Here is a 22306-nt window from a genome sequence, read left to right on the forward strand (position 1 = left end):
GATGGCAGATTCTGTGGCTGTGATGAGTTCAACTACTGGGATTTGTTGTGGTGTCACTGCATAATTCAACCCATTGGCTAGCACATCCTTTTCTGGCTCAGTTAGTACACTATCTTAAAGGGGTTGTTCACCTTCCAAACACTTTTTTCAATTCAGTTGTTTTCAAATTGTTCCCCAGAAATAAAGATTTTTTTCAATTACTTTCCATTATTTATTTTTTAAGTTTTTTCCAAAATCTAAGTTTAAAGGTGAATGTTCGTGTCTCTGGTGTTTGAGTCTGGCTGCTCAGTAATTCAGGTGCTGTCTCTAAACTGTTACAATTTTGCAACATTGAGTTGATACATTTCTCAGCAGCATCTCTGGAGTATTAGCCACTATTGTATCAATTCTAACAGCTGCCTGTAATAAAACTCAGAGATTCTGCTCAGCAGGGACAAAGATAAGAAATGTATCAACTAAATGTATCCATTTAGAACAGTTTACAGGATCAGCGACCCCCCCTCCCAGAGCAACTTCAGAAGGAGAGAAATTACACTTTACACTTCAATAATAGAAAAACCGTCACACATAGAAAATAGAAAGTCATTGGAAAAAGTCGTTATTTCTGGTGATCTATCTGAAACCAACTAGTTGTTTGAAGGTGAACAACCCCTTTAACCCACGTGTCTCTGGTATTCTTTGGTGTCTCATGTTTCTGCCTCCAGGTTAGTTCTTCTGTCCTTTTCCATCTGCTGCTTCGTGACAGTAAAGTGGTGAATTTGCTTATTTGTCTCTCCTTACTCTTTTTGTGTTGGGCCATCTGTGCATGTTCAACAAAAACAACCACCCTTTCCAATGTTACATCAGGTAGTTGTTTTGCCAGAATCTGTTTCAGATGTTCAATTTCCTGCTTAAGGGCCTCAATGGTAAAATTAATCTGTCTGACCCGTTCATTTAGTAGATGTTTTTGGGCTTTTTGTAAAATCTTGTTGGCTCTGTGACTTTTTACTGTGGAACCCAGGTGTGGGTTACAAGGGGTGATTCCCTGATGTCGGCATCTGAGATTAAATTGTAGATGGTTTCGATTGTCCACCAGTTTTCTTGCTGTTCTTTCATATTCCCGAACCAGTTGTAGAGTAATCTCTCCAAAATGAATGGCAATAACTGAAGAAGCTGCTCGGATAAGTAGTGAAACTTCTTCAATGATTACTCAGCAAGTCCAGTTTTTTTAGGATTACTTATATTAGATATGCCATGATCTGGATGAATGAAAATCTTCACAGTCATTCCACTTCTTTGCTTTAACCCTTTGCCTGCCAAGCACGTACACCGTACGTTCTGGCAGGCAAGGGCTTTAACTGCCAAGCACGTACATTGTACGTGCTTGCAGTTTTACATGCTGTACTCTGCATCAGCGGCTTTAGCCGCCTCTGCAGAGGTTTAGCAGCATTGACAGCCCCCTGGGCAACGAGGCTGGGGGGCTGTCATGTCGGTCCTGCGACTGGATTGTCGCAGGGCCGACCTTAAAGAGGCAGACACAGCAAATCGCGTGTCTGCCTTGCTGCTCTGCTTCCTCCTGCTCACCTCGTGTTCCAGCGACGCCCACACACTTCCTGCTTGCTGTGAATCTGCAGATCTGCTTCTCTCTCTTCTCCAGCTCTAAGATCAGCCAAAAACGGTAAGTGGCCTTTATTTTACACACATAGATACACCTACCTACATTATACACACATACACACATATTTTAGTATAAAAAAAAAACAAAACAAAAAAACTTTTTTTTTAATTTTTAATTTTCCACTTATATGGACTTATATGCATTTATATACACTTATATGGACTTATATACACACTTATACACACTTATACACTGTCACACAATTCTTGGAAGTGTACACACATGTATACACAAACTATTCAGTAGACCTCTGATGTCCATATTTGGGGTGATTTTTCTTTGTACGTAAAACATTGTGTGAGATAAATGTGGCATACTTCAACATTTTTAGGCAATTTTCGGAAATGTAAAAATCTCTATGTTTATAAAAGTTTTGCAGTTTGGTACTTTGCTGTAGAAAGACGTCTTTATCTTGGTTGTTTTCGTCAGAATGTGTACTTTCCAAAAACATATGGTTTTGGGGGTCTTTGCTGTTAGGAGGGTCTTGAGGCACATAATATGAAGTCAAGGGTCTATGTTTACAGAAGGCGAATCGGCAGCAGAGAAAACTCATATTCACTATTTACATTTGGGGTCCGCACATGCCAGCTGCCATGGTATATCAATGTATATTGGGCATAAAACTGTTCAGTAGACCCTTGGCATCAGTATTTATGGTGTTTTACAATTGTATGTAAGAAGTTGGGTGAGATAAATGTGGCCAATTGCAATATTTTTAGGCGATTTTCAGAAATGTAAAAACCGTTGCTTTTATCGCCAAATTTAGTAAAGGCTTGCGACTTGGTACTTTGGAGTACAAAGACATCCATACCCAATTTAGATTCGTGGGAATGTGTACTTTCCGAAAATATATGGTTTTCTGGGGTGAAATTACTTTTTTCTGCCTTTGCCCCCCCCCCCCCAAAACGATGTAAATGTGTTGATTTTGCAGTACCTAAAATGAAAGACCATATGGGGGTCTTCCTTTTGGGGCCTCTATATGCCACGTGCTTGGGTACACCTATACATATTGTGCATCAAACTGTTCAGAGGACCCTAGGCTTTCATATTTGGGGTGATTTCTCTTGATACCTAAAAGTATGTGGGTAATACGATGCTGCAGGTTAGAAATTTTGAGGTGATTTTTGGAAATGTCACCAAAATCACCAAATTTAGGAATGGTTTTCGGCTTCGTACTTTGTAGTACAAAGACATGCATACCCAATTTAGATTCGTGGGAATGTGTACTTTCCGAAAATATATGGTTTTCTGGATTGAACTTAATTTTTCCTACATTTGCCCCCCTCAAAACGATGTAAATGTGTTGATTTTGCAGTACCTGAAATGACAGACTATATGGGGGTCTTCCTTTTGGGGCCCCTATATGCCACGTGCTTGGGTACACCTATACATATTGGGCATCAAACTGTTCAGAGGACCCTAGGCTTTCATATTTGGGGTGATTTGTCTTGATACTTAAAAGTATGTGGGTAATACGATGCTGCAGGGTGGAAATTTTGAGGTGATTTTTGGAAATGTCACCAAAATCACCACATTTAGGAATGGTTTGTGGCTTGGTACTTTGGAGTAGAAAGACATGCATACCCAATTTGGATTCAGGGGAATGTGTACTTTACGAAAATATATGGTTTTCTGGGGTGAACGTACTTTTTTCTACCTTTGTCCCCCCCCCCCCCCAAACAATGTAAATGTGTTGATTTTGCAGTATCTGAAATGACAGACCATATGGGGGTCTTCCTTTTGGGGCCCCTGTATGCCACGTGCTTGGGTACACCTATACATATTGGGCATCAAACTGTTCAGAGGACCCTAGGCTTTCATATTTGGGGTGATTTCTCTTGATACCTAAAAGTATGTGGGCAATACGATGCTGCAGGGTAGAAATTTTGAGGTGATTTTTGGAAATGTCACCAAAATCACCAAATTTAGGAATGGTTTGTGGCTTGGTACTTTGGAGTACAAACACATGCATACCCAATTTAGATTCGTGGGAATGTGTACTTTCCGAAAATATATGGTTTTCTGGGGTGAACATACCTTTTTCTACTTTTGACCCCCCCCCCCAAAACGACGTAAATGTGTTGATTTTGCTGTACCTGAAATGACAGACCATATGGGGGTCTTCCTTTTGGGGCCCCTGTATGCCACGTGCTTGGGTACACCTATACATATTGGGCATCAAACTGTTCAGAGGACCCTAGGCTTTCATATTTGGGGTGATATCTCTTGATACCTAAAAGTATGTGGGTAATACGATGCTGCAGGGTAGAAAGTTTGAGGTGATTTTTGGAAATATCACCAAAATCACCAAATTTAGGAATGGTTTGCGGCTTTGTACTTTGGAGTACAAAGACATGCATACCCAATTTAGATTCGTGGGAATGTGTACTTTCCGAAAATATATTGTTTTTTCTGGGGTGAACCCACTTTTTTCTACTTTTGACCCCCCCCCCCCCAAAACGATGTAAATGTGTTGATTTTGCAGTACCTGAAATGACAGACCATATGGGGGTCTTCCTTTTGGGGCCCCTGTATGCCACGTGCTTGGGTACACCTATACATATTGGGCATCAAACTGTTCAGAGGACCCTAGGCTTTCATATTTGGGGTGATTTCTCTTGATACTTAAAAGTATGTGGGTAATACGATGCTGCAGGGTAGAAATTTTGAGGTGATTTTTGGAAATGTCACCAAAATCACCAAATTTAGGAATGGTTTGCGGCTTGGTACTTTGGAGTACAAACACATGCATACCCAATTTAGATTCGTGGGAATGTGTACTTTCCGAAAATATATGGTTTTCTGGGGTGAACATACCTTTTTCTACTTTTGACCCCCCCCAAAACGACGTAAATGTGTTGATTTTGCTGTACCTGAAATGACAGACCATATGGGGGTCTTCCTTTTGGGGCCCCTGTATGCCACGTGCTTGGGTACACCTATACATATTGGGCATCAAACTGTTCAGAGGACCCTAGGCTTTCATATTTGGGGTGATATCTCTTGATACCTAAAAGTATGTGGGTAATACGATGCTGCAGGGTAGAAATTTTGAGGTGATTTTTGGAAATATCACCAAAATCACCAAATTTAGGAATGGTTTGCAGCTTTGTACTTTGGAGTACAAAGACATGCATACCCAATTTAGATTCGTGGGAATGTGTACTTTCCGAAAATATATGGTTTTCTGGGGTGAACTTACTTTTTTCTACTTTTGACCCCCCCCCCCCAAACGATGTAAATGTGTTGATTTTGCTGTACCTGAAATGACAGACCATATGGGGGTCTTATTTTGGGGCCCCTGTATGCCACGTGCTTGGGTACACCTATACATATTGGGCATCAAACTGTTCAGAGGGCCCTAGGCTTTCATATTTGGGTGATTTCCCTTGATACCTAAAAGTATGTGGGTAATACGATGCTGCAGGGTAGAAATTTTGAGGTGATTTTTGGAAATATCACAAAAATCACCAAATTTAGGAATGGTTTGCGGCTTTGTACTTTGGAGTACAAAGACATGCATACCCAATTTAGATTCGTGGGAATGTGTACTTTCCGAAAATATATGGTTTTCTGGGGTGAACCCACTTTTTTCTACTTTTGACCCCCCCCCCAAAACGATGTAAATGTGTTGATTTTGCAGTACCTGAAATGACAGACCATATGGGGGTCTTCCTTTTGGGGCCCCTGTATGCCACGTGCTTGGGTACACCTATACATATTGGGCATCAAACTGTTCAGAGGACCCTAGGCTTTCATATTTGGGGTGATTTCTCTTGATACCTAAAAGTATGTGGGTAATACGATGCTGCAGGGTAGAAATTTTGAGGTGATTTTCGGAAATGTCACCAAAATCACCAAATTTAGGAATGGTTTGCGGCTTGGTACTTTGTAGTACAAAGACATGCATACCCAATTTAGATTCGTGGGAATGTGTACTTTCCGAAAATATATGGTTTTCTGGGGTGAACATACCTTTTTCTACTTTTGACCCCCCCAAAACGACGTAAATGTGTTGATTTTGCAGTATCTGAAATTACAGAACTGATAGCTCAAATCAGGTGGCTACATTTTAGGGCCCCTATATGTCACATGCTTGGGTACACCTATACATATTGGGCATCAAACTGTTCAGTGGACCCCAGGCTTTCATATTTGGGGTGTTTTACATTGATACCTAATGATGTGTGGGAGATATGATTCTGTAGATTGGAAGCTTTGAGGTCATTTTTCAAAAAATTCACCAATTTCTATAAAACATTATAACTTTAGGAAACAATTGCAACTTGGTAGTTTGGAGTACAACGATATGTTTACCCATTTTTGATTCATAAGAATCTGTTCTTTCTAATAATGGGTAGTTTTCTAGGGTAAACCTACTGTTAGTGGAATGTTTGGCCTTGAAATCAGAAGTATGCCGTTTGGGGAGCGGTGCTTTGGACATTTGCTAGTGTACTGCTTGTAGGTTTTGATCTATACAAGTGAGAAATCTCCATAAAACTATATATATTTGGTATTGCCGCGTTCAGGAGACATAGTCCTTTCCAAATCAGCTGTGTTCTCATACATAAAGTAAATAATGTTTCTGATATATGTGATTGTTCTTTGTGAAACATGATTTTTTTCATTTTATTGGACACTTAGAAGCCTATATTTTTTTACAGAGGTAGAATTACACCAAAATTCTTGCATATTTTGAAAGTTCAGGTTGTCCTGAAAAAAACAATATATTGTTTTCCTGGGTAAACTAAAAGACCGCCCCAGGAAGGGCCCTTAAAGTGAAAGAGTGCAAAATATCTAAAAACTGCTTGGCAGTAGATGTTCGCATCTGGGACAAAACGGCTGGCAGGGAAAGGGTTAATAAACTCCTGGGTTGCTTTGGCTGTATGTTTTGGGTCGTTGTCCATCTGTGTTATGAAACACCTTTAAATCAATTTGACTGCATTTAGCTGGATCTGAGCAGATGGTATGTCTCTGAACACCTCAGAATTTAATTGGCGGCTTCTGTCCTGTGTTGCATCATCAATAAACACTAGTGTCCCAGTGCCACTGGCAGTCATGCATGCCCAAGCCATCACACTGCCTCCGCCATGTTTTACAGATGATATGGTATGCTTTGGATCATGAGCTGTTCCAAGCCTTCTCCATACTTTTTTCTTGCCATTATTCTGGTAAAGGTTGATCTTGGTTTCATCTGTCCAAAGAAACTGTGCTGCCTTTTTTTAAGATTTTTTTTTTTTAGCAAAGTCCAATCTGGCATTTCTATTCTTGAGGCTTATGAGTGGCTTGCACCTGGCAGTGCACCCCCTCTGTATTTACTTTCATGCAATCTTCTCTTTATGGTAGACTTGGATATTGATACACCTACCCCATGGAGAGTATTGTTCACTTGTTTGGCTGTTGTGAAGGGATTTCTCTTCACCATGGAAATGATTCTGCGATCATCCACCACTGTTGTCTTCTGTGGACGTCCAGGTTTTTTTTGCGTTGCTGAGTTCACCAGTGCTTTCTTTCTTTCTCAGGATGTACCAAACTGTAGATTTTGCCATTGTAGCAATTTCTCGGATGGTTTTTTTTCTGTTTTTGCAGCTTAAGCATGGCTTGTTTCACATGTTGTCTGTTCATAGCAAAATCTTCCACATACAAGCGCACCCCCCCCCCAGATCAACTCCAGGGCTTTTATCTGCTTCATTGATAATGAAATTACGAAGGAATTGCACATACCTGCCCATGAAATAGCCTTTGAGTCAGTTGTCCAATTTGTTTTGAGCCACGGAAATGAAGTGATTGTGTTAAAAAAGGCTTTAGTTCATCACATTTTTATTTTCAACCCACTGAATTAAAGCTGAAAGTCTGCAGTTTAACTGCATCTGAGTTGTTTTATTAAAAATTAATTGTGGTAATGTACAGAACCAAAATGAGAAAAAAATTGTCTCTGTCCAAAGAATTATGGGCCTAACTGTACCTTGGAGAACACAAGGACCACTTCCACTGTTCATCATCCTCAAGTCCTCTTCTCCTGCCCCTTGAGCAATTTTTAATATAAATATACAGTGGTTTATACAACTGGTTATATAGGATAGAAATGTTACTTTCCTGACTGGGCATGAGCAAGGTCTCAACTCTTTCTTTTCCTTTGTATTTAATATAGATTTTGTAAACCTGAAAACTGAAACCCCCATCTGCCAGTGAAAGATTGAGAGTTTTATAGTTTGCACAGTGTATGTAATAAGACTTGCGTAAAAAGTTATTTTACTGCCAAAATAGTTTGCAATATTTTTATTCTTATTTATCTGAATTTTTTTATCATTTATTATATTTCCCATTTATTACATTTAATTTCTGTGAAATTTTTAGTGGTCTGTATATATCTTTAACCTGTTTTATTTGACTTTCTAGATTGGCAGTACCCAAAGGTGCCAGAGGGTCTCGTGCTGTTCCCTTGCATAGCAAGAAGGCCCCAAAGCAAGCAGAATCATTCGAAGACTTGCGGAGAGATGCCTTCACCATGCTTTGCTACCTGGGCCCACATCTTTCTCATGACCCTATTTTGCTTGCGAAAGTAGTTAGACTTGGAAAAGCATTAATGAAAGAGGTATGTGTTACACCTTTATTTGTATGTTACAAACTGTCCTTGTAGTCTGTAGTCTGTAGTAGCTTCACTATTCCCTGGGATTAGGTGCATAATCAAGTCATCACTTTACATTCAGTTTACATTTAGGAAGCTAAAATTCTGATGGCTTCTAGTAATGGAAGTGGTAAATAGTTTTTATGTGGTTGCAGAGATCCCACTAGAATTGTTTCTACCGATACTAAGGTTCCCAAGCTAGCAAACGATTAACCAGCAGCTTGCAGTAGCTCATTGCTGTTCAATATGAGTTCTATGATTAACAAAACAGTTGCAGCAAACAGGGAAGGGAAGGAGTTGTACACTGCTTATTATCTACCACACAAGCCCTATTCAGCGTACCCTCCCATTTACCCCTGTAAAAACTGAATAACTATGCCTGCTTACTGCCTATTTAACCCATGTGAAAAAACAACACTCAACATGCAAATGCAACTCTTTATTAGCAGCTCAAATGTAGGCACTTTTTGGGGGGCATTTTGATAGCTTTGCCATTAAAACCCTGACTTATTTTAAGATATTCTTTTGTTTTAGTACAATACATACACATTATTTCATGTTAGAATTCCCAACAATATGGTTGTGTTATTTTCCCTTCAAAAATAAAACTTGACTTGAAACTTTTTATTTTTTTTGCATTGAGTTTGCATGGAGCCTGAACTTTTTCCACATATTTCATATTATATTGATTAATTGCAAACACTAAAAAAGATGATGTACCAATCCCAGTGTCCCTGACTGCAATTCAATGCAGTGCTGTGATAGAAAGTCATCGAATGCTTCCAGTTTTACAGTCCCTTTAAAGGAGGCATTTTATTGCCAATAGATTAGCTGCAATAGTGCAAGCTAGAATGCTATATTTATTCTGTAGAATGTTTTACCATACCTGAGTAAAAAGCTCTAGAAACTCTGTTTGTTTAGAATAGGAGCTGCAGTATTAATGTGGTGTGATATCACTTCCTCTGGGCTCAGATTACAGTAGAGAAGGGAGGGCTGGGGGGAGAAAGCATGCTCTTGCCCAGGGCAATGAGGTTTAATCTGAAGGCAGGAAGTCTGATACAGAAGCCCGTGTGTACACAATAGAAGGAAAGAAATGCAGTGCTTCTTTTGACTGGGGACTCAGAGCAACATTACTTTGGGTGGTTTACTGGTATATTTAGATGGACCTTTCTGATAAGGCTTACTTAATTTTAACCTTTCCTTCTCCTTTAACCAAGTATGCTAAGATGTTACTTAGGATAACCTTTTACTGGTGACCTAGAGATTACTAGGGTTGCACCGAATCCAGGATTCGGTTCCGGATCCGGCCTTATTTAGCTGAATTCAAATTCTAATTTGCATATGTAAGATAGGGGAGGGAAGGGAAATCGCATCACAAAAAAAAGAAGTAAGCATTCCCCCCCCATTTTCCTTTCCCAACCTTAATTAGCATATGCAAATTTGAATTCAATTCGGTATACAGCTGAATCTTTCACGCAGGATTCGGGATTTCTCTGAATCCCAGATAGTGGATTAGATGCATCCCTAGAGAGTACCTTCATTAATTCCTACTGTATTTTCTTAAGACACGACTTAACAGAAAATCATAGGCTTTGTGTGTAACTTCTTTCTTATCTTTTTGTTTTAGTTGCAGTCGGAGGCAAAAACAGAAGAAAAAGACAAGATGGTGAGTAGTTGACCATGCAGCCTCTTGACTTTTGGGGACATTTAGGAATATTTAGTGAAGCATTTTGGGGACATTTAGGTATATTTTGTGAAGCAGCAAAGTTATTGTTGGTTGTTGGCTAGCACTCTAACATGATGTATACAGATGGGGCTAACATTTCTAAAAAAAAATGGAGTAGCTATATATTGTTTGCCACATCTGTGGTAATTGAAAATGAACAGATCTTATTAGTTTGATGCTGTTTAATTTTCACTCATGTCTTTACTGGAATATGTTTGAATTATTTGTTATTTTTACCTGGGATGATTCTTGTTTTTTGTAGGAGGTGCTATTCAGTTGCTTGCTCAGCGTTACAGACCAAGTCTTACTACCTGCACTTGCTTTGATGGATGGCAACGCCTGTATGTCAGAAGAACTTTGGGGAATGTTCAAATGCTTTCCTTACCAATACAGGTATGAATCTGCTAATGCATGCTTAAATTGTTCAGCTTTGCTAAACAGGCAAACCGATTTGCGTCACTTTATGTAACAATTAAAGACATTGAGAATAACATACAATGTTAAGATCCAGTAGTTTTCTTAATATTATTTGTTTCTTATTCACATGGTTTGTATTTGCATAGGTGGTCAGTATTTATTTTCTCAACAATATTTTTATTGTTTCACAAACAAATGCCAAATGTACATTACAAAAGTGTAACAGGTCATCAAAAATAATGTAAACAGTCATGGGCGGATACAAGTAAAATATCAGTGCACATTGACATCAACTTTGGTTACACAATTATAAAACAGTAAAATCAAAGAGCCACCTAGTCAGGAAATTGCATGGAAAAGACTGGGAAATAGCGAAATAAGTCATCGGAACATTAATACATCACAAAAATAAAATCGAGTGATAGCAGGAGAGTCAAATGGAAAGAAGATGATAAACATTGGGATCACTGCGTCTGTACTCCAACCAGGGCTGCCAAATCCTTAGGAATTTATCATGGGTGTTATTGAGAAAACTAGCTAATTTTTCATTCACCATAATCCAATCCATTTTATGTTTAAAACCTAGAATAGGAATAGCTCCAGCTTTCCACGCCTTAGCGATGGTTTGTTTTGCAGCCAAAAATATACATGTCAACAGTTTGTGTTGTAGTTTAGAGAAACCATCACATTTACCATTCAAAAGTGCTATCATTGGGTCTCTCCTCACATTAATGTTAAAAACAGAGAATATGATAGTGTGGATCCTAATCCAAAATCTAACCACCCTAGGGCACGTCCACCATATATGGTACATGGAACCAAGTTGTTGGCAGCCTCTAAAGCAATTGGGATCCGCCGTAGCAACCCCTTTCGCTATCCTATCAGGCGTCAAATACCATCGCAATAATACCTTGTAGGATGCCTCCAGCAAAACAGTATTCATAGAACTGGATTTAGTGATTTCCCAACACTTCCCCCAATGTTCCATATCATATGAAAACGAGACATCCTTCTCCCATGCCCTAACATAAGTGTGATCCCTTAGGTTTGATAGGTTATTTAAGGTGGAATACAATAGCGAGATCATTCCCGTGCGGAGGGAGGGGCGGAGACACCATCTTTCAAAAAATGTCAGACTATGTTGTGACCTTTCCCAGTGGGTTTTCAGTGAAGATATATAATGTAACACCTGCAACGCTCTAAAAACTTCAGATGACGGAAGGTCCCGTTGGGACTGGAGGAGAGCTATAGTAAGTGGGCCCCTAACGTTATAGCAGTCATAGATTCTAAGAATATTGCTAGAACTCCACCACCGGAAAAGGGCAACATTCTGTCCCGGTGTAAAATCCGGATTTTGGAGCAAAGGAGTAACCGGCGCCCATGGTGACATTAGTTTAGCTGAGTACCGAACACTATCCCAAACCTTCAAAGTGGCGCTCAAGCTAGGACTCTGGATCAAAGATCGTTTATGTGACATAGACCAAATTAACGCATCTGCTGAGTATGGGGCACAAATGTCGTTTTCCAACTGAACCCATTGCGGGCCCACCGTGCCCATATGTAGAAGCGGAATGGCAGTCAGTTGGGCAGCATAAAAGTAGTAAAGAAGGTTCGGGAGGCCCAAACCTCCCTGTGTCCTGGAAGCATATAAGGTCTTTTTATTAACCCGGGGTGGCTTATTATCCCATATATAGCGCATTATCTTCCCCTGAAATTCCTTCAAGTCCGGTAAACTAATGGAGACTGGTAGAGTACGGAAATAATACAAAAGTTTAGGTAGTATCGTCATCTTGATCGAGTTAATACGTCCCACCCAGGAAATATGATATCTACTCCATTCTTCCAGTAATTTAGTTAGGGAAACGTACAGTTTAGGGTAATTATGTTTGTATAAAGTCGAATACAGCGCGGTGAGGTTAACCCCCAATATTGAGATACAAATGGGCTGCCACTTAAAATCAAAGTTAAGCTTCAACAATTTAACCGCTTCGGGGGCAAGAGTCAAGTTAAGAGCCTCAGATTTCTCATGATTGATAGTTAAACCTGAAACATCCCCGAATTTCCCCAACAGGTCAAACAGGTTAGGCAAAGAGGTAAGGGGTTGTGTCACAAGCATCGTTACATCATCTGCAAACAATGAGATTTTATGATGGGAACCATTAACTCGAAGACCGTGTATATTAGGATTAGCTCTGATAAGTGCTGCCAATGGTTCTATGGCAAGATCAAATAATATGGGGGACAATGGGCAGCCTTGTTTAGTGCCACGATGAATACCAAATAAAGAGGACTGATATCCCATCACCGATACATAAGCCGAGGGGGATTGATACAACGAATGTACCCAAGTTCGAAATTTCTGCCCAAAACCCCACAGATTAAGTATATGATGCAAATATGACCAAGACAGTGTGTCAAAAGCTTTCCTAATATCTAACTTCAATAGTAACGCTTTAGTGGAAGTCGTCTGAGCCCTATGTATCAGCAGTAAAAGGCGTCTAATAGCATCACCAGCTTGTCTCCCTGGGACAAACCTGACCTGATCCCTGTGTATCCACTGAGGAAGGTACAAATTAAGCCGAATAGACAAAACCGTGGACAAAATCTTAACGTCGTTATTTAGTAGTGAAATAGGCCTATAATTTTGACAATTAGTAGGGTCCGTCGACGGTTTAGGGATAGTAATAATTTTTGCAGTTTGGGATAATTGGGAGAACCGGGAACCATGTTGCAACGAATTAAAGAGCTGCGACAGGTAAGGGGCTAAAAGGAAGGCAAATTTTTTATAATAGTGGACCGAAAACCCATCAGGACCCGGGGCCTTCCCAGATGTTAAATGTTTAATTGCTGCAGTGACTTCCTCAGTGGTTACATCAGCTTCAATAGTTGCGAGCTGAGAATCAGTAAGCATAGGAAGCTGAAGGTCATGCAGTACTTTCTTATACTGGGCTGTGGATGGGTCACCCACACTAGAATATAGCTTCATATAGTAGTCTGCAAATTCCTGCACAATTTTTGTAGGATTAGTCGTTAACCCTCCATGTTGTTGTTTAATGGGATGGACAAGCGTGGTACGAGGGCTGTTATTCAACTTTCTGGCAAACATCTTACTAGGTCTATTTGCATTAGAGTAAAACTTCTGTTGCGACCAACGAAGGGCCTTTTCGGCTTCATGAGTGAGAGCCAGATCAAGATCCAAGTGGAGTTGATGAATTACCCCTCTTAGATCTAGCTCTGGGTGATCGTTCTGTTTCTGCATCACCTCGTCTAATTGCCGAGTAAGAGTATCTATCACTAGCCTACGATGTTTTTTCCGTCTGGAGCTCAATTGGATAAATTTACCTCGCAAGACTGCCTTGTGAGCTTCCCACAATGTGGTTATTTGTGAGACGGAAGTTTCGTTCTCCTTAAAGTAATTTGTTATAGTGGACTCAATTTCAGATGCTATATCAGGAACCATGAGCAACGAATCGTTAAGTTTCCACTGGTACCCTCTGGCCGCCCGATTATCTATGGTAAACCGAAGGGAAACCGGGGAATGGTCTGACCATGGAACGTTTAAGATCTTAGCAGTGCATATTTGGGGAGTGCAGTCCTGCGAAATAAATATATGGTCAATGCGAGTATAAACCTTGTGGGGGTAAGAGTAATGGGTATAGCCCTTACCGTAAGGGTGTTGTTCCCGCCAAACATCAACTAATGAATGACGGTCCACTATGCGTCTAAATTGGCGAATGGAGTAAAGGTTAGAAATTTCAGAGGTAGAAAGGGGAGTAGCCTGTCTATCCCATCCCGCATCCAAAATCAAATTGGAGTCACCACAAACAATAAGACCCCCTTCTCTATCCGCCTGACTCTGTTGAATAATTCTGGATAGAAATAAAAGGGGGTTTTGATTAGGCGCATAGTATGTAACAATAGTGTACTTTGAGTCCTGGAGTGATAGTTTGATTTGCAGAAATCTGCCCTCTGGATCTGCAACTACATTGTCTATCACAACAGGTAGCCCGGCTCTAAAAAAAATAGCAACCCCTTTCGTTTTAGTCGGCCCCTTAGCCAAGTGGAACAGAGGGTATCTATGGTGAAAATACTTCGGAAAAGAGGTAGCAGAAAAATGTGTCTCCTGTAAACATACAATATCGGCAGTGAGCGAATTATAAAAGGAGAAAGCTTTAGCCCGTTTGGAGGGTGAATTAAACCCTTGCACGTTATGGGAAATGATAGAAACTGCCATCTTAACTGTAGCCATAAGTGAGAACTATCAAAACAAAAATCCCAAAAGCATGCAGATAAAGATTCCATGTGACTCTCAAGCATTTTCCTGACAAGATTAGGGTGTGGTGGCGCACAGTATAACAAAACAAACTAAAAAAATCAACTAAAAACCAGTTAGTCCTAAGCAGACTAAACACTAGGGCCTTAGCACAAACCCTACATTGGGGTCCAGACCCCATCCAAGGCCTGCAAGTTGGAGGGGCATAACACAAGAGCTCCACATCATAACACATAAGGCAACAATAGAAAAACCATGAAAGCATAAAGTAAGCATACAACATTAATCAGGGAGAACCAAGGAGCAGGAGAGGAGGAAACCTGTCAGTCGTGTGCTCCATGGCGAAAAAATGTTCCTGACGGGTGATTATAGGGCGAACATACAAAGGTAGATCGTAGTAGTCCAAACCCTGCAGAGTCAAACATCGCTGGCGAAGGAAAGTCACCATGGACGATGCTATAGCTCAATCGAAGGAAATGGCGACGTCGTCCTGTCTCCTTTTGAGAGGCTCGCGTAACCACAGGCTGTGGTCTGGCAGGTCCCACCTTCTGCCAGAGCGGTGTAAGCTTTTTGGGAGGTGAAGCCTGAGGGGTCGAAGGATGCTGGTCCACTAACTGGAGCTTAGCCAAAGTGGCGAGACCCTCCTCAGGAGTATCCATAGAGTAGGATCTGTTGTTAAAAGCGAAGGCTAGGCGAAATGGGAAAGCCCAACGGTAGCGCACCTTATGGTGCTGGAGAATTTTGGTGACTGGCTGCATCGTGCGTCTCTTTTGTAGAGTTGTAGGTGAGAGGTCCGGATAGAGTTGATAGGAATGATCACGAAAGTCTAAGGAACCTCGTTCCCGCGCAGCTCTCAGTACCTCAACCTGAGTCTGATGATAGTGGAATCGTATAATAATGTCCCTGGGGGGGTCCCCCTGCTTGTAGGGCCGCAGTGCCAGATGTATACGATCAAACTCCAGTCTGTCTGTGGAAACATTCGGGAGCAGGTCCAAAAACAGTTCCGTGATATCCCGTGATATCCCGCCGCAGATCCGTTATCGTCTCAGGCAGGCCTCTCACCCGAACATTGTTGTGCCGAGAGCGGTTATCACCGTCTTCCAACATTAAAAGAGCGTCATGGAGTTGCTGCTGTGACCATATCATCGATTTTGTTCTCCACCATATCCGTTCGGGCCCCCAAGTCCTGGATCTGTTTAGTAAGATCATCGGTAATCCTCTTGGCTGTTACCGCCAGTTCGCTCTGCAACATCTGTTGAAATTTCCCGAGCAACAGGGTATCAGCAGCAGAGGTGTCCGGAGGTTGCGAGACCAGTTCAGGCGAGGCCGACATAGAATCACTATCCTGCGTCGCCATAACAGGCCGCGGCGGCGTCACTGAGTGTGGTTGAGTGAGATAGGCCGCAACCGATGGCACACTCTGCGATCTAGGGTCAGTATTTATTTTAATATGTTAATTAAATCCAAAGGAAAGTTTTCTCTCCAGTTTCTTTGGTTCTAGCAATTGTTAGTGGAGATGGTAGTTAATCAAATTACCACAGATAAACTCTCTATAATAACCTGGAAAAGAAGGTAGCTGGGAAAGGGTGTATTTATCTGTTGGTAACAAATCAATGCAGCAGAAAGCAGTTCTCCATGCCTGTTAATCAGCCGACTGCAGAGCTGAGAATTTAAATGGCACCTATTGGGTAAATGGAGACGAGAAGGATTACCCTCGCACACCCTGGCCGTCCAGATAAACGTGAATCCCAGGTGCTCGGTGATAGAGGAATTTGCAGCCTCAAATACAACGTAGGAAAATAACACACCGGCACATCATGGGTAATGCTAGCAGGAAAAGCCTTGCTCGTTTATTGCGGATGCAACGTTTCGGGGCATAACCCCTTTGTCATGCTAGGACACTGGCACCGGGAGGGAGCTCCCAGTGCGAGCAGCCATGTAAGTCAGAGTGCATGTGCAAATGTGCTTCTGACGTCATGCTCATAATGAGCAAGTCGCAGTAGTCATTATGCGCATGCGTGTGGCCCAACATGGCCTATTGTACTGGGAGCTTCCTCCCATGCGGGTGGTCTAGCACTGGCTGTTACTACTGTTACCCCCAATCAGAGTGCAGGCTGTATTAGCCCACACCCTTGATTTAGGATACTATTTTACAGGTGCCCTTTAAACAGCGAAACTGCTTTCAATAGCAACTACAAATAAATGTAATACTACAGGTATGGGATCTGTATGGAATGCTTGGGAAATGGTGGTTTTCCAGATAACAGATCTTTCTGTAATTTGGAGCTTCATACCTTTAAGTCTACTACAAAACCATTTAAATATTAAATAAACCCAATAGGCTGGTTTTGCTTCCAGTAAGAGTTAATTCTATCTTAGTTTCGATCAAGAACAATGTACTGTTTTATTATTACAGGGAAAATGGAAATAATATTTAAAAAATTTGTATTATTTAGATAAAATGGAGTCTATGAAAGACAGCCTTTCCATAATTCAGAACTTTCTGGATAGTCGGTTTCCGGATAATATATCCTATACCTGTACTAACAATTATAAAAATAAATGTATATTGGAGAGTATACATTTACTTTTATTGTGGCGAAAAGTGTAATGTGTATCTGTTAAAGGGGTGATTCACCTTTAAAGGAAAACTATACCCCCCAAACAATGTAGGTCTCTATAAAAAGATATTGCATAAAACAGCTCATATGTAAAATCCTGCTTCATGTAAATAAACCATGTTCATAATAATATACTTTTCTAGTAGTATGTGCCATTGGGTAATCATAAATAGAAAATTGCCATTTTAAAAAATAAGGGCCGTCCCCTGGGATCGTAGGATTCACTGTACTCCCAAACATACCAACAAACCATACATGTTAGGTCACATGAGCCAATTAACAGACAGAGATGTGTCTCTTGCTTCCACACTTCTTCCTGTTACAGTTAGAGTTGAAGTATTTCTGGTCATGTGATCTCAGACCGCACAGAGACCATCACGAAATTGTGGCTCAAGGCAAGAGATGTAAAAGGGCAATATTTACTTAAATATATATTCCAGTTTGGTAAGATTCTTTAATATGCCACTTAATATGATAGGAACTATCTGTTGCTTAAGTGTTCATTTTGGGGGTATAGTTTTCCTTTAAGGTAACTGTTATTATTTTATAGAATGGCCAATTCCAAGCAACTTTTCAAATGGTTTTCATTATTTATTTATTTTATATAGTTTTACAGTTATTTGCCTTTTTCTTCTGACTATTTGCAGCTTTCAAATAGGCGTCGCTGACTCTGTAAAAAAACAAATGCTCTGTAAGGCTACAAATGTATTGTTATTGTTACTTTTTATTACCGATCCTTCTATTCAGGCCCTCTCCTATTCATGTTCCAGTCTCTTATTCAAATCAATGCATGGTTGCTAGGGTAATTTAGACCCTAGTTACCAGATTGCTTAAGATGCAAATAGAAGAGCTGCTAAATAAAAAGCTAAATAACTCAAAAACCTTCAATAATAAAAAAATGAAAACAAATTGCAAATTGTCTCAATTCTCTACATCATACTAAAAGTTATCTCAAAGGTGAACAACCCCTTTAACCCTTTAAGTGCCACAGAACGTAGAATCTACGTTCTGTGGAAAAGTAACTTGAAATGCCACAGAACGTAGATTCTACGTTCTGCAGCACTTCCGGGTTGTGGAGCGGAGGAGCGGCTGTTAGAGCCGCTCGCTCCGTTCCGCTTCGATCCCCTGCCCCTAGGCAACGAGCAGAGCAGGGGATCGAGTGGCCCCTGGGGCGCGATCGCCCAGGGGCCCAAAAGCAGCAGCAGGCACGTGTTACTTACGTGTCCTGCTGCTGCAGCCTGCACTGCGCCGTTGATCTCCGCCCCCACAGCACAGGAACACGAGGATCGTCGCAGATGTCTTCCTGGGACCCCTCCACATCGTGTGCAACAGTCTTCAGCGACTTTTTCAGGTTAGTGCAACAATTACACACACAAACACACCAACACACACTTATTACAGTAATACACACTTAGATTCACACTTACACACACTTACACATACATTTTTGGGGATTGGGGGGTCACTTACACTCACTGCACTTACACACATGTGCACACGCACACACGCGCACATAACATGTAATTTACCATTTGTATACACGCACACGCACATACATGGCATTGTGGCTTTTTTTTTTTTTTTCTTATCGCATCGTCTCTTTTTTTGGCTGAAAAAAATGTTTTATTGCCATTACGAATAGCGTATTCGCTAACCGTACTGTGCAATATCTTTTGTATGTTATTTCGGTGATTATATTGCAATTTTGGGTATTTTGGTGGCATTTTTAGCCATTTTATTGAATTTTTAGCCATTTTATTGCATTTTCAGCTCTGCATATGTTGTGTTCACTTGTTTCTAGCCGTATAACCTGTTTGGCCCAGCTAAAATATTCAAACTGTGATTCTGATGGCCGATAACACTATTCTGGAAAAAAAACATTGATTTTTGTGGTTTTATTGGATTTTTTTTCATTTCACTCTTTACTGCCTTATTTTGTTTTGCCTTGTAAATTTTATCTACTATATATCCATTTGGGGGTCTCTGTGCGCCACATAGTTTGGTATATCTATGCATATTGGGCATCAAAGTGTTCCGTAGACCCCTGGCGTTCATATTTAGGATGTTTTATGCTGATACGTTACGAAATGTGGGGCATATAATGGGGTAAAATTCAAGCTTTGTGACGATTTTCAGAAATTTGATAAAAACCGTTATGTTCAGCATTGCTTTGCAGTTTGGCAGTTTGTAGTAGAAACACTTATTTACCCATATTGGATTCGTCAGAATGTGTACTTTCTGAAAATATATGGTTTTCTGGGGTCTCTGTACTGTTAGGGGGGTCTAATGTCGCATAATACACACACCAGGTGCTTATATTGCAGCAGCCAGAGCGTCAGCTGTGAAAATGTATATACACTATTGTCATTTGGTGGTCTCTGTGCGCCACATAGTTTGGTATATCTATGCATATTGAGCATCAAAGTGTTCAGTAGACCCCTGGCGTTCATATTTAGGATGTTTTATGCTGATACGTTACGAAATGTGGGGCATATAATGGGGTAAAATTCAAGCTTTCTGACGATTTTCAGAAATTTGATAAAAAACCGTTATGTTCAGCATTGCTTTGCAGTTTGGCAGTTTGTAGTAGAAACACTTATTTACCCATATTGGATTCGTCAGAATGTGTACTTTCTGAAAATATATGGTTTTCTGGGGTCTCTGTACTGTTAGGGGGGTCTAATGTTGCATAATACACACACCAGGCGCTTATATTGCAGCAGCCAGCGCGTCAGCTGTGAAAATGTATATACACTATTGTCATTTGGTGGTCTCTGTGCGCTACATAGTTTGGTATATCTATGCATATTGAGCATCAAAGTGTTCAGTAGACCTCTGGCGTTCATATTTAGGATGTTTTATGCTGATACGTTACAAAACGTGGAGCATATAATGGGGTAAAATTCAAGCTTTGTGACGATTTTCAGAAATTTGATAAAAACCGTTATGTTCAGCATTGCTTTGCAGTTTGGCAGTTTGTAGTAGAAACACTTATTTACCCATATTGGATTCGTCAGAATGTGTAATTTCTGAAAATATATGGTTTTCTGGGGTCTCTGTACTGTTAGGGGGGTCTAATATCGCATAATACACACACCAGGTGCTTATATTGCAGCAGCCAGCGCGTCAGCCGTGAAAATGTATATACACTATTGTCATTTGGGGTCTCTGTGCGCCACATAGTTTGGTATATCTATGCATATTGGGCATCAAAGTGTTCAGTAGACCCCTGGCGTTCATATTTAGGATGTTTTATGCTGATACGTTACGAAACGTGGAGCATATAATGGGGTAAAATTCAAGCTTTGTGACGATTTTCAGAAATCTGATAAAAACCGTTATGTTCAGCATTGCTTTGCAGTTTGGCAGTTTGTAGTAGAAACACTTATTTACCCATATTGGATTCGTCAGAATGTGTACTTTCTGAAAATATCTGGTTTTCTGGGGTCTCTGTACTGTTAGGGGGGTCTAATGTCGCATAATACACACACCAGGTGCTTATATTGCAGCAGCCAGCGCGTCAGCCGTGAAAATGTATATACACTATTGTCATTTGGGGGTCTCTGTGCGCCACATAGTTTGGTATATCTATGCATATTGGGCATCAAAGTGTTCAGTAGACCCCTGGCGTTCATATTTAGGATGTTTTATGCTGATACGTTACGAAACGTGGAGCATATAATGGGGTAAAATTCAAGCTTTGTGACGATTTTCAGAAATTTGATAAAAACCGTTATGTTCAGCATTGCTTTGCAGTTTGGCAGTTTGCAGTAGAAACACTTATTTACCCATATTGGATTCGTCAGAATGTGTACTTTCTGAAAATATATGGTTTTCTGGGGTCTCTGTACTGTTAGGGGGGTCTAATGTCGCATAATACACACACCAGGTGCTTATATTGCAGCAGCCAGCGCGTCAGCCGTGAAAATGTATATACACTATTGTCATTTGGGGGTCTCTGTGCGCCACATAGTTTGGTATATCTATGCATATTGGGCATCAAAGTGTTCAGTAGACCCCTGGCGTTCATATTTAGGATGTTTTATGCTGATACGTTATGAAACGTGGAGCATATAATGGGGTAAAATTCAAGCTTTGTGATGATTTTCAGAAATTTGATAAAAACCGTTATGTTCAGCATTGCTTTGCAGTTTGGCAGTTTGTAGTAGAAACACTTATTTACCCATATTGGATTCGTCAGAATGTGTACTTTCTGAAAATATATGGTTTTCTGGGGTCTCTGTACTGTTAGGGGGTCTAATGTCGCATAATACACACACCAGGTGCTTATATTGCAGCAGCCAGCGCGTCAGCCGTGAAAATGTATATACAGTATTGTCATTTGGGGGTCTCTGTGCGCCACATAGTTTGGTATATCTATGCATATTGGGCATCAAAGTGTTCAGTAGACCGCTGGCGTTCATATTTAGGATGTTTTATGCTGATAAGTTACGAAATGTGGGGCATATAATGGGGTAAAATTCAAGCTTTGTGACGATTTTCAGAAATTTGATAAAAAACGTTATGTTCAGCATTGCTTTGCAGTTTGGCAGTTTGTAGTAGAAACACTTATTTACCCATATTGGATTCGTCAGAATGTGTACTTTCTGAAAATATATGGTTTTCTGGGGTCTCTGTACTGTTAGGTGGTCTAATGTCGCATAATACACACACCGGGTGGTTATGTTGCAGCAGCCAGCGCGTCAGCCGTGAAAATGTCTATACATATTGTCATTTGGGGGTCTCTGTGCGCCACATAGTTTGGTATATCTATGCACATTGGGCATCAAACTATTTAGTAGACCCCTATGTTTATATTTAGGATGCTTTATGCTGGTAATGATACATGGACAATACGTTGCTGGAAAGTTGAAGCTTTGAGGCAATTTTCAGATATTTCACCAAAACCGCCAAATTTGGCAAAGCCTTGCGACTCAGTAGTTTGGAGCAGAAAGGCATGGGTACCCATTTTAGATTCTGTAGA

The 22306-nt window shown here is 40.6% G+C and overlaps 1 protein-coding gene across 6 annotated transcripts in view; it reads left to right on the plus strand.

Moving 5' to 3' along the window:
* The window catches only part of thoc2.S (THO complex 2 S homeolog), a 126609-nt gene that overhangs the window by 46061 nt on the left and 58242 nt on the right, over positions 1-22306 (plus strand). For all 6 annotated transcript variants that reach the window (XR_001932942.2, XR_005963930.1, XM_018232941.2 and 3 more), the window contains 3 exons: positions 8057-8252; positions 9913-9951; positions 10274-10404. Coding sequence is in view for 4 of the 6 variants with exons in the window: in XM_018232941.2 (XP_018088430.1) it covers positions 8057-8252; positions 9913-9951; positions 10274-10404 (366 nt within the window). In the remaining 2 variants the exon portion in view is untranslated. The remainder of the gene's footprint in view (positions 1-8056; positions 8253-9912; positions 9952-10273; positions 10405-22306) is intronic.

The sequence above is a fragment of the Xenopus laevis genome, chromosome 8S (genome assembly GCF_017654675.1).
Source record: "Xenopus laevis strain J_2021 chromosome 8S, Xenopus_laevis_v10.1, whole genome shotgun sequence".
Taxonomy (NCBI): Eukaryota; Metazoa; Chordata; class Amphibia; order Anura; family Pipidae; genus Xenopus; species Xenopus laevis.